Source organism: Misgurnus anguillicaudatus, chromosome 6, assembly GCF_027580225.2.
Source record: "Misgurnus anguillicaudatus chromosome 6, ASM2758022v2, whole genome shotgun sequence".
NCBI lineage: Eukaryota > Metazoa > Chordata > Actinopteri > Cypriniformes > Cobitidae > Misgurnus > Misgurnus anguillicaudatus.
In genome coordinates, this window is record NC_073342.2 from 2,403,667 (window position 1) to 2,423,265 (window position 19,599).

At 37.7% G+C, this 19,599-nt stretch overlaps 1 protein-coding gene across 1 annotated transcript in view; it reads left to right on the forward strand.

Annotated features, from left to right (window-relative positions):
* Positions 1 to 19,599, forward strand: part of itga6b (integrin, alpha 6b) — a 47,720-nt gene that overhangs the window by 12,975 nt on the left and 15,146 nt on the right. Inside the window, 11 exon segments of the mRNA XM_073868346.1 lie at positions 3,417 to 3,544; positions 3,655 to 3,734; positions 10,295 to 10,556; positions 10,932 to 11,063; positions 12,518 to 12,727; positions 13,607 to 13,804; positions 15,879 to 15,967; positions 16,295 to 16,422; positions 17,772 to 17,861; positions 17,948 to 18,009; positions 18,125 to 18,294. Of these exon segments, the coding sequence (XP_073724447.1) occupies positions 3,417 to 3,544; positions 3,655 to 3,734; positions 10,295 to 10,556; positions 10,932 to 11,063; positions 12,518 to 12,727; positions 13,607 to 13,804; positions 15,879 to 15,967; positions 16,295 to 16,422; positions 17,772 to 17,861; positions 17,948 to 18,009; positions 18,125 to 18,294 (1,549 nt within the window).

Consider the following 19,599-nt stretch of genomic DNA (forward strand, 5'->3'; position numbering starts at 1 on the left):
TACATACCCTTTTCATCTTTGTGCATGCCGTAACTCAGTCTTACGCACCCACCGCTAGCCTTGCTTAGCACAAAGCGGAGTGATATAAGCTAAAGTCCCAAAAACTGGCCGTGTTCCTTTAAGCTATAATAGCTCGCTCCGTGCTCTATGAGCAAACATTTTGAATATAAAAAAATGTTTCATTAATAATATTATTATAAAAAAATTGGAGACATTCAAGCAGACCCTGTAATCTAATTGATGTGCAGCAAAGAGCCCCTATTGTGACCCTGTTTACAAGATGTAAAATGTACTTTGATCAATCCATGCCCAAGCACACTTTCATCATTAGGATGCAATTGTTTTGAGAAAAATAGGAAGTTAAGCGCTCTCTTAACTAAGGCAGTGACGATTAATCGTGCAAATGCGCGTTTTCTCAATGAATGAATTTTAATGAATTACGGTGAAATCCCGGCACATCCCAAAGCCAAGGGGCGCTCTCGTGCAGAAACTTCATTTGTGCCACAAAAGAAGTAGCATTACAAACGCTATTCCAGGAAATGTCTACAGAAATATTTATATCGCTGTTCTTCAAATTGTTTCAAGTATTTTCATGATAATAAAAATATTTTGAATGATTTTTGTTTAATGAGTGTTGCTTTTTTAAATGCACGTTATAAACAACTCCGCCTCATAATGATTTTAGATTGATAAGGACTTCCTACTGACCAAATGCCGTAGTACACGCACAAGCAGTGCATGAAACACATGATTTCAGACAGGCATTTTTAATGGGACACACAATTAATCGTTACTGCCCTACTATTAACACATAGAGATGTTAAATTTATGTAATTTTAGATAACTATACATCTACCCAAAAATGTCTGTTTTATGCCCATATGCTTTTTCCCTATAGCCTGAGGTCTGTGAAATCTTTGAAGCACATCTGGAGCTGTAATTCAGCAGCTGTCAGTTTGTAATGTGATCCATGACACTCCTAACCTCCTCAGAAAACCCAGATCTTGCAACATAACAACTACTTGCAGATTCCTACAAACGTGCTTAGCATTCATGCTGAGTAACAGAGAGTATTTGCAAATACTTTATTGACAGTGTTTGCATATTTGGCATATTTCATTCAGATCTTTGTAGGCTACGCGTGTTTTTCTACTGTTGTTTGATAGTGTTGATAGGGTTTCTTACAGGCATAGCCCAAAGTAGGGCTGGGCGATATATATCGGGGGATTCTCGTGCGTGTTTCTAATCAAGGAACCAGCTTTACTGATGAAGTAAATTGCCAGCAGCTGCTTTCAGATGGAGCGGCATTTGCGATATGGCCCAGCTAATCTGTACGTTATGATTGGCCCGAATGCCTCTGACGTCAGACGGAAATGTGACGCTCCTTACCACGTTTGAAAGATTCGCTCACAATGCAATGCTAACAGGAGTTAGGAGTCCGAAGCAGGGGGAATTATGATAATGTCAATCTTTTCTACATCACCAAGCCCAGGAAGTAAACTGTTGCCTACAATCCATGTATTTGTTGTAGTCCAAGAAAAGAGATTTACGTTGGAGACGATAACTTGCATCATCGTTAACTTTGGGGTTTGTACTGTTTGCATATCGTTAACATGTACTAACACACACTTACACACCAAAGGAAATGTAAAATTGTGAATCTGGCAATAGGTGCTTCTTAATATACCTGTAACTGGAAAAAGATAATCATGTACATTGAGGATGGCTTGATGGTAATTGACTCGGGGGGTCATTTTCATTATTTGCTGGAGTTGTAATTAATTAACATTGAGTGATAAACAGAAAGGGAACTTATTGTCCTTATTGTTGAGACTATGATGTGACATACTTGGCTAGTCAAGATCACTTATCCCAGAATGCCTAGCTAATGGTTAAGAAGGAGTGAATGTGTGCTGGTGCAGGGCCTGGACAAGAAGTAGTGCAGCATGATTTTTTGATAATATTTTCCTGATACTGTATTGTGTAATTCTGCATGACTCTGATTTCTTTGCTATGTAATAACGGGCATTTTTATCAGAAATGCTCCTGCTCTTGAAAATGTGTGCAATGAATAGCAAGGCTTATATGGCTATTTTTGCCCAACACAAAGGAAAGTTTGTGTTGCCCTTGAACAAAAACAGCGCTGTCTTTGTCAGTTTGGAAAATGTGATGGCCTTTTTGTGGACTGCAGTCTTCTTAACTCTCGATTAGGCACCAGTGTATGCTGAACTATTTTCAAGCAAATGATTGTATTGATTAACCAATAGTAAATTAAATACACTAGCAATGAGTGATGATATTGCTTGACAGCAATATTTGATTTAAAATAAAAAACAAAGTTGTATGGTTTTAAATAAGCTTTACATGAAAGATGAAGAAAAAAGAAAATTAGCAATGAGAAATTGATATTTTTAACCCCTTAATTGTGGAAGCAAACTGATTTTGTCCTTCAGCAGTCTGGTGAGAGTATTGTGGGAAATGTAGGCATGTTTGCAGTTATAGCCGTTTGTCTGTTACCACCAACCAAAGTCAGACCAATGATACAGTTTTTGTGTTGTGGATATCCTACAGGAATAGTCTACCCTTTTGCCATATTTAACTATGTTATTACCTCAACCTAGACGAATTAATACATACCTATCTTTTTTCAATGCGTGCACTGTACAGCGCATTGTGAATGTGTTAGCATTTAGCCTAGCCCCATTCATTCCTATGGTACCAAAAAAAAGTTTTATTTTATGGCACCATACTTACTGGTATAACTCCTCATGTAACAGTCTTTAAATAGGGAAAACACGGAAGTGTTTGGTGGCTTTCCTGTTTGGTACCATAGGAATGAATGGGGCTAGGCTAAATGCTAACACATTCACAACGCACTGTACAGTGCACGCATTGAAAAAAGATAGATATGTATTAACTCATCTAAGTTGAGGTAATAACATAGTTTAATATGGCAAAAGGGTAGACTATTCCTTTAAGTCTTCTGTGGCCTATGTTTTTTTTATTCAGAAGAGAAAAGATCTCTTTAGTTTTGTAGTTAAAAGAGTGGATTGAATAAAGTCTTTCCCCTACTACTATAATGACTGTTAGCTTTACTGAACATTCCCTGATGTCAAACAATGGGTTTTTTCATTGTGAGCTGTTGAATATGCATTGTTCAATCTTTGTAAAGACTCAATTGTAGAAAAAAAAGATATTTGAATGACACTTTCTGAGCTTTTACTGCTACTCAAATGTAACATGTGTTCACAAAAACAGTATGAATGGTGGACTAAGTTAAGTTGTAAAAGAGCATTCCAGGGACAGTTGAGAAAAACAACCGTGAACAATTGTTTTATGTCTTAGAAATTCAGCACAAAAAAGGGACTAATCCTGGTACAAGATAATTATATTTATGTCTTTTTGTTTGTTTACAGTTTGCTGGTTGGTGCCCCCAGAGCTAAAGCATTGCACAAACAGAAGTCACAGATAACAGGTGGCCTGTACAACTGTGACATCAATTCTGCAAGCTCTTCATGCCATCGTGTAATATTTGACAATGAGGGTAAAACACATAAATACATGTAAAAGCATGCAACAATTGAAATATTTGAAATAAGTGTGAGGTACTGTGTTATATTTTGTGTTAAGTGAGATCCTTTATTTTGTATGTAGAAGACTTGAATAAAGAAAATAAGCAGAACCAATGGATGGGAGTTACTGTACAGAGCCAGGGACCTGGAGGAAAGATATTGGTAATAGTCTACTGCATGTCTGTGTGTTTTTGTTGGACCATGTTACTATAAATAAGCTAGATGTCATCCGTTATGCCTCTTACTATCATCTATGTAATATTTTGGTGGTGCAAATATTATAGAAAAAGTTATTTTGTATTTTTTAATGAAGAAACTCTTTTGAGAAGATGATAATGATCTACACTGTTAAACTTCTTAACTGCCCTACATGTTTAAGTTGAATCAGATTGGCTTTGCAAGTCACAGAAATTATTCTTTTACATTTTTACTAAACTTAAACTTATCAGAATAGGTTAAGCAATTTTAAATTGTTTTTATTACTTACAGCAATGCATGAAAACAAGCTGAAATTGCTTAACTTAATTTAAAACATCGACATGAGAGTTAAAAGTGCATTCTAAAAGTCATATATCCCCAAAATTTTCTGCTGCATTTGTTCTGACTAAATAAAAAAGTAAATGTTTCAACTTACATCACATCACATTGCTGATGTCTTTCCTGTTCAGAGGATAAAGCTCTCTCTACATCAATATTTAATCAGAGATATTAAAAATCCTTGCTGATATTAACTCAGATCACCGCAATGATTGCACATCTCTTTAAAGAACACAAGGGGGAGCTGCAGCTAGGGGTGGGCCGTTTTTTTTTTACCGCGGTCGGTAATCAACAAATTCCCGCGGTTTTGCGGTTTATTGGCAAGACAACGAGTTAAATAACATGCATAATTTATTTATCTTCAATACAAAACATGTGCAAATTACTTAAGGAACATGTAAAGTGAATATTATTTCCTTCCACATTTCTTTAATTTCAACATTCAAAAACTTGAACAATTAATATTATCAGTTAAAAAAAATGTTAACGCATTATGCGTGTCCACACGTGCCGACAGCCATTTCGCCACTTTTCTATCCTTAATTTGTGAATAGCCTGTAAATGACGCAAATTATTGCTGTCCTGACGGTCTGGTAAAATAACCATTTGTATGAGAAATCACTTGAAGTGCATATGTGTCCGTGCTTGAGTATAGCTGGGAAGCTATATGGAGACGCGTGTGTGTGTGCAAGATGACGCGGTCCGTCTTTCTCGCGCGCACCCGGGCAGTCCACGTCTGTCTCACGCGCACCCGGGCAGTCCGCGTCTGTCTCGCGCGCACCCGGGCAGTCCGCCTCTGTCTCGCGTGCTCGGGCAGACCGCTTCTTTCCTCGACCCTTACCATAAACATCTGTCTTTTTTCACAAACAGAGAAAGAAGACGCAAAAGCAAAACTTTTTGAAATGTGTCCTGCTTTAGAAATGGCCACTGTTGTAGGCTAGATGAAAAAGAGACAATCTAACCTCTTTGGATATTAATCCTCGGACTGATCGCGTGCTCTTTATGTTGCGTGAAAATTTGATAATGTATGAAACCTGATTCTGTTGTTGATCTGATGCGGCTGTTTGCACGTTCAAATTAGATAAAATGTTTGTATTACTTTAAACGAGTGACAGACAACGTCACCTGTATTTCTCCTCAATGACAATTTAATATTAAAATCATATCATTTAATATTCAGTTAACAAGTTGCGGTTGTTAACAAGCTGCGTGTATAACATCCCCACATATACACACAAGTGCAGGCCAATGTTTCAAGTTTTTTTTTTTTGTGGTTATGACGGTGCGGAGCTTAGACCCGCGGCATGGTTCACGTGACCGCGGTATGGCGGTAATCCGGTTACCGCCCCAGGCCTAGCTGCAGCACATGTCTAAATGAGACCATATCTGATGGCGCTTCTTAACTGACAGTGTAACCCAATACATTGCAAAGCCATTCAATAACATTGAAAAAAAACAACATTTAAAGAAATGCTGCAAAACTATGAAGCAGTATTAACTGCCAAGTAAAACAAACATTTCCAAAACAACAATTCCAAATTTAGGGAAGTAAAGTATGCTATTTTTAAGGATCTGTAAGGAATTAATTTTTTTTGCAGCCACTACAGCCATGTGGTCCAGTACTAATATGACCTTAGTTTTTTAGACACCTTATTGTGTTTCTTTCTTATGAAAAATTTTCAGTTTTTGAAAGATATATTCATTAAATAATTACTTTTAAATATGTGCTATTTGTATTAATATTTACTGCCAGGTAAAACATTTCATTTAAATAATCACAACAATGTGTGAAAACAAACAAAAACATTTTCATGAACAAACAAAAAAATGTATGAGAATTAAATCTCAAAGCAATAAAACGTCATAGTCGTCAAAGTCTTAGCAACTGTTGAACAAGTTACAGATGCTTCATCTGCAGCAGCACACACATGCAAAACCGTAGCAGAGTTTCTGACTACATTCTGTTTACTGACATGGCGTAATCCAGCAAAAAGTTAAAAGTTACATTTCCCGCAAAATCTGACCCAGCAGGTCAAATTATAAATCATTATTATTGAGCTTATCATTGCAAATTGGGGTAAGGTAAGCAAACAGTTTGGAAAATGTATTTTTAAGCTAGCATGATGCTTCCGTGACATTAACATGATTTAGCATGAAGCTAGGAGGATTTTAGCATGACAAGACCAAGAGAAATGTGGAGAAGTTGATAAAGAAGATGCTGTAGCTATGCTGTTTCAACCATAGATATGTATAAAGGCTAGATGTCTCGCCCTGCGCTGCTGGCCAATTGAGTGGAACGTCCGCCTTTGGCGACCATCTTACCACAGGCAGCTCGCTCACCCGTAGCATTGAATTTTAATGGTGCAGGTACTTTTAAATGACCATTACTTGCTTAATGTACCTATGACACTGCATACTCATACAAAAAACAAAATCATGAAACACGTTAAAGCATCCAGAATTATAGCAACGTTAATAACGTTTGTAAGAAACCAAACCGTTTGAAAATTGGTAGAAAATCGAGCAAGTTAATGTCATTTAAAAGTACCTGCACCATTAAAACTTAATGCTACGAGTAAGTGATCTGCCTGTGGTAAGATGGCCGCCAGGTGATGATGTTAGAGACTCCACCGTAACACATCTAGCCTTTATACATATCTATGGTTACAACTGGAAGCGACAGTAGCCTAGGCATACATTTTTTTTTTGTTTGGTTCCGGTTTCCGACGACCCTGCCAAATTATAGCCTGGCTCCGCCATCCTACGTGCTTCCGCTTAATTTTCATTTCGCTTCAGTACAACGTCTGGGACTGCTCTGTAGAGTTTTGTTTTCTCCTGAAAAAATCTGCAGGACCAATCAGCGAACAGATGGGGGTGGCTAAGAACGATGACGTTGAGGTTGTGCGTCAGTTTGAGTTGTAGTGGAGAAAAACGTGAGAAAATCTATTCAGTTCGTTGTTGCAAAACTGCCGAATATACAGAAGGTAAAACCTTTAAAACTTTTAAACTTTTGGTGTGCATTCGAGATGCTGTTTCGTGCACAGCAACCTAATCTTTTGCCCCCGCTGAAAGTTGTAACTTACAGACCAAAAAAAACGAGCTGAACAACGATATGCAAGTGGGCTTTTCTCTTCCAGAGAGCACAAACCCAGGCTCATTTTTTCTGACAGTAAGTGAATTATAATATTTGAATTTATGGTATTATGACCAGGGCTTGACATTAACACCCGCCAAATGCGGGTAGTTTTCGGCCGTGGCGGGTATAATTTTTTAATTGTAGTTTTCTTAACTCTTTCGCCAGCCAGCATTTTTCATGATTTTCACAAAAGTTTAATGCCTTCCAGAAAATGTTCTTCTTCAAATATATAAACATACCAAATGAAAGAACAGACCCTCTGCTTTAAAAAAAAAAATCGTTTCATCCTACCTTCAGTAGTTTTTTTGTAATCAGCTTTTGAATATGGGTAGGTTTCTGCAAAAACACCACATTTTGAGCAAAAAGCTGAGATAATTCCATTTTTGTGACGGACTTTTCATAGAGATCCCATTCAAAGCGATCTTTAAAACAGACACGGACATGCAGCAGCTTGCCATAGGGCAATACTTCCGGGTCTAAAAAGTTGCGGAAGGGTGCAACCTGGTGGATAATAGCGGTATTGCGGAAAGACGGAAATACTCGTCATTGGCGGGGAAGCGTTTTATCTTGATTGACAAGATATCTCGTCAATGGCGGGGAAAGAGTTAAAAGTTATGCAAAATGATAAACAATACGCAATGCGACACTGGGAAACTACAACTCCCATGAGCACTCTGCACCCAGCGCAACGCACTGAGAGCGTTTGTTGAGTGAAGTGCACGCGATCAGCGGGGCTTTGCGGACCAATGCTTCACCTTCCAGAGAACTCGCGAGAGCTGATGGACTTGCGAATGCACAAGAGGACGCAGTCTGAGCGCATACACATTTCGGAAAAGATAAAACAATTGCATGAAAGTGATTGAAGAGATATAAATTGCGTGCACACTCTCAGGGCAAGAGCGGAGAGAAATTGAGCGCATACCTGAATGCACACGAAATCAAATGAAACCCGCCAGCTGAGAGGTTTGCGCATCATTTTAATGTTACAATAATGCCCTCCCAACATTTGTCATTAAAAGTCTTAAATCACTTTTAACAGAAACCATGATCAAGCTTATAAAATACATCTGCATAAACTAGCTGACAGTAAAATTAATGTACATTTCTTGACAGTATTTACTGCTGTTGTTAATAAATATTTAAAGTGGTTGTCGATGGGTTTTGTGTTTGTCTTTTCAGTTTAGAATTAGTGTTTCTTCTACACACCTGCTCTACTTTTAATATATTCATTCAAAGTTTATCTATTTATGCCTTACTTACTAGCATGTTTTTCATGCACCTAAATATATGATATGATATATACTGATATACCAGCTATATACCAGCTAATGTTGTCTTAATTTGGGTAGTCAGACTGCATTTGAAATTCAGTCTGCATCTAATTTAGCAAGTAAATTTGCTCGAATTAAAGTCATTTTAGGATGCCAAAGTCAAGTTTAATCATATAAAATGTATTTTACCAGCAACAAAAATTTGGCCAGTGAAAATGCTAAGTGGCTAGTAACTTTGAAAAACAACTAGCCACTTTGGCTGGTGAGCAAAAAAGTTAATGTCAAGCCCTGATTATGACATTTGTTATAGAGTTCCACTTTTATACTTTAGCCACAGGCGCACGTAAGATATTTTTCATATCATACAGTGTTTCCCACACATAAGTTAGACTAATTCTAGTTAGACAGATTCAACACCGGCCTCCACATATTGCGTTTCGTTATTTATTTATTTTTTTACTTAAAATCAGTGTATTCGTTCAGCTGCATTTACTCTCTCTCTCTCTCTCTCTCTCTCTCTCTCTCTCTCCCACACACACATTCTGGTTTCCATGTTTTGTGGGGACATTCCATAGACGTAATGCATTTTATTCTGTAGAAACTGTATATTCTATTCCCCTTACCCGCCCCATTCCCTAACCCCAACCATCACAGAAACCCTTCTGCTACTTCACATTTTTAAGAAACATCATTCTGTTTGATTTATAAGCTTTTTTCCTCGTGGGGACATCAAAATGTCCCCACAATGTCACAAAAACACTGGTATTCCTATCTTTGTGGGGACATTTGGTCCCCACAACGTGATAATTACCAGGTACACACACACACACACACACGCACACACCATTAAAAAGAGATAACCCGTGAAGACGTGGCACTGCACGAGACAAACGAGCAATATAGCCAAAGTCACCTCAAATATCCACTATTCAATTTAAATATTTAACCATTTCCTATCTATCCCTTGCTGCCACTGGAAAAAAATCAAATAAAATAAATTCCCTACCGACCCATGAACTAAACTGACAACCAACCAGAACCAAACTTATTTTTTTATGCCCTATATTGGTCTGATCGGAAAATGGTCCAACTTATGACTGGAAAAACATTATGGGGCAGTTTCATGGACAGGGATTAGACTAGTCCTAGACAATAAATTTAAGAGCTGTTCAAACTGAAAACAACTTGCACTGACATATCTTAAAATACATCAGTGCCCTTTGTGTTGCCCCAAAATGCACACCGGTAATGTTTTTAGTAAGGCATGTTTGTTAACTCTAGTTATATTTCCTAATTAAACCTAGGCCTAGTCCTGGCTTAAGCTAATCTCTGTCCGGGAAACCACCCCTTTATGATTTAAACTGTGAGTTAAATCACTATTGAATGTTAAGTAGATCCAGTGTGGAGATGTCCATGAACAGTTGGCTTGTATGGAAATCCGGGAATTATCAATATTTTACGTTAAAAATAATATTTTTTTAATTTCGGGCTACTTGCATTCATTTCGACTACAAAAAATTTAAGAGTGCCTGCCCTAAGGGCTACCAGGGATTTAAACATTTTGCAAGCTCTGTATTTACTGAGATGGGTTAAATGCAGAAGTCACATTTTGAGTGTGTTTTACCATACTTGACAAATCAGGTCACTTTTTTTCCACTACCACTTTTTTGTGATGGAAGCACCCACTTGTGCCACTTAGATATGCCCATTTTTGTTAGATTTGTTTTTTAATTTATGATACTTACCATACACTAATTTTTCATCTCATTGGACTTCAGGTCTGTGCACATCGCTACCAGCGGCGCTTATTTGTGAATACAACTCAAGAACTGCGTGACATCACAGGTCGCTGCTATGTACTAAGTCAAGACCTGACGGTTAATGACAATGCAGCTGAAGATGGAGGTGACTGGATGTTCTGCAATGGTAGAAACAGAGGACATGAACGCTTTGGTGTGTGTCAGCAGGGTCTGTCTGCCACTTTCACAAGGGACTATCACTATCTGGTGTTTGGAGCACCAGGAGCTTACAACTGGAAAGGTATTGAAGGACAGTATAGAGTTATAGTGCTTGCATGTGTGAGTGTTTTGAAGTAGATTAAATATGATTCTGTCAGACATGCAGGTTCTTTTAAGTTTTTGTTTAATTATGTTCAAAATAATGATGTAAGGATAATATTAAATGTTCACTGAAAATCCAGCAGTAAATCAGATGTTTTTGTCTTGCCACATTACTGTCAAAACTAACCCATAATCACTGGGTCACATTTCTGCATACTCATTTCTACATAGATTCTTGTATACTCATCTGACTCATTTTACACCTTCCATTTCTTTTTGTACACTTTTTTACTCATTCTTTTCTCCATCCTATATTTTACAATCCTTTTCTCCTCCACTCACTTGGGGTTGTCAGGACTGGTACGGCTTGAGCAAAAGAACAGCTCTCTGTTAGATCAAGACGTTTATGATGATGGCCCATACGAGGTTGGTGATGCGGACCGATTCGACGCTGAGTTGGTGCCTGCTCCTGCCAGCAGCTATTTAGGTGAGTCCATCATTCAATTCATCATCCAGGTTATCCGAAAACCTAATTTCCCTCAATCCTCAGGCCTTCATTTGACTTGTTTTTTATGTTGATGTCTAGTGAGGGAAATATGTGATTTTGTTTTCAGTATAGTTGGTTTAAACTTTTATATAGTTTTTTTTATGTTTATTTCGCTCTGTGCTATATTTGGTACAGATCTTGTTTGTACATTTGTAGGCATGCTGTTCATGACTAGCATGTTTGTCAAGTAACTACCATGATCAGTTTGTGAATCAGTCACCTTTACTTCAGGTTTCCATGGAGGGATGTTAGTGATCGACAGTCAAATAGCTATTTTTAGCCCTTTTCACACAGACATTCCGGAAAACACAAGGAAAATGCATCCTGGATTTTTCCGGGATTGTTTGATTTTTGTTCATTCACACTGCCAATGATTTGCCGGCATCTGCAAGCTCCCGGAAAGACACGTGACCCGTTGAAAGTCCTGCTCTATCTTCTAAGCAGCATCTGAAGTTTGAATATTATTTATTATTTTTCTCTCCAGAAACCACTCGCATGCATTTTTGTTTATGATAAGACTATAAAGGAGCATGTGACGCGCCGTTCTATGCTGGTGAATGATCTCAGCTTCAGTGTAGATATTTGATGAGCTCCCTGATTTCTGCTTTAATACAGTTTCAGACATTTCTCATCGTGATTGTTAATATGCATTTAAAACCCCCGTTTTGAGGAGCTGAACGATATATCTTGTTAGGATGACGTGTGGGCATTTTTGTCTATTATAAGCTCAAATAAGCATGTGATGTGATATTCATTTATGCTGCTAAATAAACTCAGTTTCAGCCCAGTAAGTGACAAGCTAACTTACCTGATATCTACGTAAGTCCAGTTAGCTGTCATTTCTCGTCATAAATCTTGTATTGCATGTAAATGGCTCATTTAAAAAAGTTGAACCAACTTCATGCGTTATTGTTTATGCGTCTCATTTATCATTTCTGATAACTGCTTTAGTTTGTGACATTTCTCGTTGTGAATGTTGATCTGCATGTAAATCTCTCGTTTTAAAGAGCTGAACCATAACTTTTGTTGTGATGACGCTCACGTCCTCACTACAACACGCCCATTACGGCATTGTTTCGGCTTCTTGTTCACACAGAGGGTTTTCCGTGTATCTTACTAGGTCCTCTTTCCGGCAAAGATCTCAGAAGATATACGGGACATGTCTGTGTTCACACAGACGCTTGTCTGGCAATTTTACGGGTATTTTCTGGGACCAAAGGTCTGTGTGAATGGGGTTTAAGTTAGTGGGATTTCCTGCATGTTAACTTTAAACAATGAAAGTGTGTAACCTGTCATACTGTCATTGTGTTGGTCACCACCAAATCTACAATTTGTCTACATTTTGTCTACATTGTTTATCTGTTTTCCGATTGGATGTATTGTGTCTGTTATAGGTTACTCTTTGGACTCTGGAAAAATGTTGACTAAGAGGGGTCAGCTGACTATAGTTGCTGGGGCTCCAAGAGCCAATCTCAGTGGAGCAGTTGTACTACTGAAAAAGGAAGCAGATAAAACATCACTGTTGTCACCTGAGTACATCCTAGAAGGTGAAGGTCTTGCCTCTTCATTTGGCTATGACCTCGCAGTGCTTGACATCAATGGAGACGGGTAAGATCCACTAGACGGGAGCATTCAAATTGTATAGCTTGTAACTTCACATATATTATACTCATTTGTACCACGGGTCTGTTGAATGCTGTGTTCTGATTGGATGAGAAATGTTGCATTCATTTCTGATAACCGCACACCTAACTTGTCAAATGTATTGAAGATAGGCACCGGAGCAATGTTTGTGGTGGCCGTGGTAGGGGAGGAGTGGTTGACTCCGGTCCTTTGAATTATTTAAAAATGCCGCATTGCACCTTGGGTGTGCATTATTTTCTTATAATTCAATGGCCCGTTGTTAATTATTCCTTACGTATAAAATAGATTTTATTTGAATGTTATTACAAAGTTAACACTCATTAGTGACATATTAAAGCAATGTATAGTATTGCACAAAATGACAGGATACTGTATTTATAATTATCTTATGTAGTACATTTATTTATTATAGACCAATTCATACATAAGAAATAATTGACGACAGGCCGTTGAATTATTCGAAAATCATGCACACTCAAGGTGGTAATCGCAGAGTGCCGTTACACTGCGGGTGTGCATAATTTTAAATAATTTAAAGGACCGGAGTCAATTGTTCCGCTTGTACCTCGGTTGCCACAGGCATTGCTCTGGTGCCTGTTTTTAAGACATTAGTTAGGTGTGCGGTTTATAGAAAAATAATCAACATCCATGTAGCGTTTCTTAACCAATCAGAATGGGGCATTCAACAGAACCGTGGTATAAATGCCTTTAAAAAACCTTTTTTATCATGCCAATAAAGCTATTTGAATCTGACATTTGCTGGACAAGTATCGAGTATCATATGCTGTGGTCAGTACTACCATGTGTTGGCTTTGAATGTATAATTATCATTCTCTAAAACGGGTGGCAGGACATTGTAGTCGGAGCACCTCAGTACTTCATTAAAGATGGCCATATCGGTGGGGCCATCTATGAATACATTAATAAAGAAGGAGCTTGGGACAAAATAATACCCAAAAGATTTGATGGAGCTGCCAATTCCATGTTTGGTTTGGCTGTGGAAAACATGGGCGATGTAAATCAGGATGGCTATCAAGGTATGAGCTGAGTGCATAAACAGAAGAATACTGATACTGACACATTCAAATATGTCCTAGTATTTATTATTTCTGTTTTTTTAAAAACACCATGTGCCCAAGCTACTCCCCATTAGCATGATTTGAGAATGTTTGCTTCAATATTCGATTTCTCAAAATGCTAAAATCCTCATTATTTGTGGTTAATATTTAGATTTTCAATCCCAAGTCTTGTGCTTTTGGACGCCACTATATTTACTAGTCTTTAAAAACACATTTATTTTGTCTCTGTAAAGTCCGATATTAAATATGTGTTCTGTGTTAAAGGAACACGCCCACATTTTGGGAATTTAGCTTATTCACCGTATCCCCCAGAGTTAGATAAGTCCATACATACCTCTCTCATCTCCGTGCGTGCTGTAACTCTGTCTGACGCAGCCCCCGCTAGCTTAGCTTAGCACAAAGACTGGAAGTGGGTGGCTTTAGCTAGCATACTGCTCCCAATAAGTGACAAAATAACGCGATCATTTTCCTATTTATGTGTTGTGATTTGTATAGTCAAACCGTGTAACCGTCAAACTATATTCTCTGAAGACGAAGCACTGCCGCATGGGTGGAGTGATCTGCTCGCAGCACACGAGAAGCCCCTGGTGAGGAGCAGAGAGTTCGGTCAGAATTGTGCGGGTCGCTCCGCCCGTGCGGCGGTGCTTCGTCTTCAGAGAGTGTAGTTCTCGGTGTGTATGCTGTTGGGGGATCGCTGTGTCTCGTATCACCTTGTTGTTTGTGCACGGTTTGACTATACAAATCACAACACATAAATAGGAAAATGATCGCGTTATTTTGTCACTTATTGGGAGCAGTATGCTAGCTAAAGCCACCCACTTGATTGATTGATTGAAAATCTTTATTGACATAATATATATATTGTACAAAGAATAAATAAATAAATAAATACATAAAATGGCTTTGTACAATTATCAGTCAAAAGGATAGACACAATAAAGCCATTGGCTTATTTCCATTGTGGTCCTTCAAAATGTATGCACTTGAATAGTGCGTGTGAATGTTTATAAATGTAGGAATATGGTATAAGCATATCCTAAAGTAAAAGTTATTATATATTTTGAATATGCGAATGTTTAAAACAAAACAAAAAAATAAAAAATAAAACCATAAAACGTAGACAAAACATCCCCAGACATATAAGAAACATACAATACACGTAACCCTTATAACACTACTGCTGTCTACTACTCAGCCAGTTCTTTAGGGTTGACTTAAAATGATTAATATTGTCTGTTAACTTTAAGGCTGCTGGTAACGCATTCCATATGACTGCTGCTGAATACATAAAAGAGCCCTTGCCCTTACAACTTTTAAATTTGCATAAAACAAAATCAGTGGTACTACCCCTTGTTGAATAGCTGTGTACAGCATTCACCCTGTGTACAGCATTCACCTTCCAGTCTTTGTGCTAAGCTAAGCTAGCGGGGGCTGCGTCAGACAGAGTTACAGCACGCATGGAGATGAGAGAGGTATGTATGGACTTATCTAACTCTGGGGAATACGGTGAATAAGCTAAATTCCCAAAATGTGGGCGTGTTCCTTTAATGTGTTATTAACCACCCAGCCAAATTCGAATTCGAGAGCTTTCTCTGCTCTTAAGCGGTGGGGGCGTGTCCGCTGTCGGCACTGAAACCACGGCCACTCGCGAGAAATCTGCCGTCTTTCTCAACTTTCAAATCCAGCTACAACCTGAATGGATGCTCGCAATTGTGTTAGGGGCGGGGTCATGAGCAGTGGCTCAAGTGCATCATCGAGTCGCTGTTTTAGGCACTCCTAAAAATCTTGAACTCAGATATGGTGAAAATGTATTTAACCATCTAACTCTGCAATTCAGTACTACATAGTTTACAGTCTTTGTGGCGTGTTTCAGCAATACATTTTTAACAAGTGTTTAGAAACGAATTTTAAGATTTACTATAAAGGGACTTTAAGGAAGCACACTGTTCTCTTTCAAGTTCGATTGATAATCACACAGTGCTAATGATAACTTTGCTGTAGTTTTTTTCAGTGTGATCCTGCTGTTTTTCAGATGTTGCTGTTGGTGCTCCGTATGACAGCAATGGAGCTGGAAGTGTAACTATCTTCCACGGCTCACCTAAAGGACTCAAAAGAGCCCAGGTTCAGACATATACACTCAAAGAGTTGCTAGGTTATTTACTCAGCAACGGGTCAAAAAGGAATAAACCCAATCAGTGATTTAAATTAACCCAAGTTTATATTTTACCCAAAAATGGGTTAAAACAACCCAGCATTTTGGGCTGAAATAACCCAGTATAGGTTAAATTACAACCCATTGGGTTGGGTTCGTCCCTTTTTGACCCAACGCTGGGTTAAAAAATATTTAACCCAGCATTTTTCAGAGTTTATTCACTTCCTTTCTTTTCTTTAATTTTTCCTTTACTATTCAATCATTCATTCATTTACATTCATTACTTTATTTTTTAGGAACTTGAAGGAAAAGATCACAATGTAAAACTCTTTGGCTACTCTCTTGCCGGCAACTTAGATTTGGACAGAAACCAATATCCTGATCTGGCTGTAGGATCCCTCTCTGATTCAGTTTTTGTGTACAGGTATGATCATATTAATACACAACCTATTATGATTTTTTTAATTGCTCTTTGCCATTGTGAAATGATTCTGTGGCTATTTTGTGCTACGGACATAACACATCAGACAGCAATGTTTAATAGGCTTCTGTCCTGGTTTTTATCCTTTCTTTTAAATAGGTTTAAAAAGGCATGTCACACTCAAAATTAAATGCCCACCGCTATAATTGGCGGTTTTACAGTTTTGCATCTCCCCTATTTCCACAAATCTGCGTCTTAAATACGAAGAATACTTCAGTGAGCGTGATTATTCATTTTTTTTATTTTTTTCCTATGTATTTGTGAGGTAATTATTACAATTTATCAGTGTTTAACCAAACACGCAACAGAAAGTTATTTCTAATGGCAGTTGAAACACTTATCCGTAAACAAATATACATGTATGTCATTTTGGTTTAAATTGTATCGATACCATCTATATAAATAACTGGATTGTGCATAGAGCGCTAAAGTAACCGCAAGAGATGAAGCCACCAAGCGGCCATATTTGTATGCCTAACCGACCGAGGGCATCATTGAGTTAAATTCAAAGTCATGTTTTAAATTCGTTCGGTTTACAGCGTATCAAGATTCATCACACAAGGGATATATAGAAATCATTTACATTTGTAAAAAATTAACAGGGCAACTTCATATACAAAACGGAGACTGGTGAGACGTTTTATTAATTTAATTGAATGTTTGGGCACAGCAATATGGTGACGCGATGGCTTCAGTATTGGGATGTCATGCGCAATTCAGTCATTTATATAGATAAGTGATCGATACTCTGTATGTAGTAAACAGTCTATAGTGGATAGAGCAAAATGGTAAACATAATAAAAAAGATTGTTACCTACATGTGAGTGTTGCTATAAAGTCCAGTGTAATCGTCACTGCATAATCTTTCATTTTCAGTCTCTCTGAAAAGTCTGTATCCAACAGTGTCTTAAATAAAGACGATTCCGCAGTAAAAATCATCCCAATAAATTGCGTCTTAATGACCCAGTCTGGTATTCATCCAGGTTTTCCTATGTTAGGCATAAACAGAAGTCGAACACATTGAAAAGGATGCATTTTCACCTCTTTTATGTTAAAAGATTAAGCAAAAATTGGGTTTCTCAATTCGTGACCCCTTGAAAATTCCTTATGTAACTAGTATGTACATTTTTTAATAAAAATAAAATAAAATAATGCCAACAATTATTATTATACAATAAATAAATAAATAAGACAATAAAAAAATCTTATACCTTATTTGAAAATGCTACTGTAGAAAAACAAAATGTATTGGTTGGATTATGAATGCATTAATAATGAATCTTACACTATAGGGCGAGGTCAGTTATCAGCATGGAGAAGACTGTAACAACCACACCCAAAGAGCTGGACCTCACACAGAAAAACTGTGGAAACACTATATGGTGAGAAAACCATAGTAAAGTCCTTGTCAGACATGTTTTCAAATGCCCAGCAAATCTCCCTCTCATTTACATTTATTGTTTTCTAGTTTTGAAGTAAAGGCTTGCTTCAAATTTTCAGTCAACCCAAAAAACTACAATCCTACTATAAGTAAGTAGACGTCGTCTTTGTTTTCTGCACGATTGATTGTTTGTTTAACTCTCAGTAAACAAATGCAAACTTTTTTGTGCTTTGTATCAGTGTGTTCTTTATTTGCTTCTTTTAGAGGTGGCCTACACTATGAAAGCTGAATCTGAAAGAAAGACACTTAATCTTCCTTCCAGAGTCATCTTCACCGACCGATCACCCACCGACTCTGAGTTTGAAAGCACAGGAACTGTAGAACTCAAGGGTCAGGGCACAGAAAACTGTGTTACGAGAAGACTCAAACTGCAGGTACAGCTTTCCATTTAAAGCCACTACTGAGCAATATTTAAAGTAAGTAATAACTTAAAACATCTGAGATTAAATCAATAAAAAATGGGTTGTGAAAAGTCATGGAAAATGTATTATCCTCAAATCCTGACTTTTTTGTTTGTGGAATACAAATGCAATCTGCAAATCTCATAAACCCATATTTTATTCTCAATTAGTCATAGGAAACATTCTGAATGTACACTAAGGAAGTGTACCAATTTAAGATAAAAATATGGTCATAAAATATGGTTGATGGCTGCAACACGTGTCGAAAAACCTAGGCTACATTTTACAGCTACTTTATTGGTTTATTGGCAGCAGGTCAATAACATGACTGGGTATAAAAGTATCTTAGAGAGGCAGAGTCTCTATGATTCACCAGTCTGGGGAAAAACTGTGTACATAGACATTGAGGGCACTATTTTAACGATCTAAGCGCATTGTATAAAGCACACGATCTAGACGGGCGTTTCCGATTCCACTCTTGCTAATTTAACAACGGGAAAAATTGTCTAAAAGGGTTGTTTTGCAATGAGTAATGCGTGTGTTTTGGACGAAACGTGCAGTGGACCAATGAGAGTCTCGGCTCTCATCCCCTTTGAAAGCCAGTTGCGCTGACGCCATGCCGATTCCCTATTTAGATGGTGGAATTTGTCAAATGAAGAGCTGACCGGAGGAAGAGGACCAACAGTTTAAGATTGATGTTACAAAAATTTTGTTGTTTTCATTTGTCATTTTTTTATGTAGTAAAACCTTTAAAAGTCGTTTTCTTTCAGTCATGCAAGTAAAATTAGCAAGTAATGTAAATGTATGGATAGCCATCGTTGTTATCTCATAAAAATAATAAAAAGATTTGTACTCTGACAATACTTTATCTCTTAAGCAGAACATCTTTGGCACAGCACATGTGCCCTTTAGGCCATGGGTCTCCAACATTGTTCCTGGAGGGCACCTGTCCTGCAGATTTCGGTTCCAACACCAATCGAACACACTTGAACCTGCTTAAGGTTACCTAAACATTAGACAAAGGTGTGTTGGAGTAGGGTTGGAACTAAAATATGCTGGACAGGTGGAAACAACACGGGAGACCCATGCTTTATGTCAATCTGAATAAAGACAACAGAATTGTCGTCATTTTTGGACTATTGGTCAATCAGTTAAGATAACAACTGAACATCGTCATCTTTTCCATGGATGAAGACGACTTGAATCGCTGTGATTCTGAGGTAAGTTTGCAGTCAACCATTTGCTTTTAAAAAACTTGGCTTTAGCTAGCTAATTGCG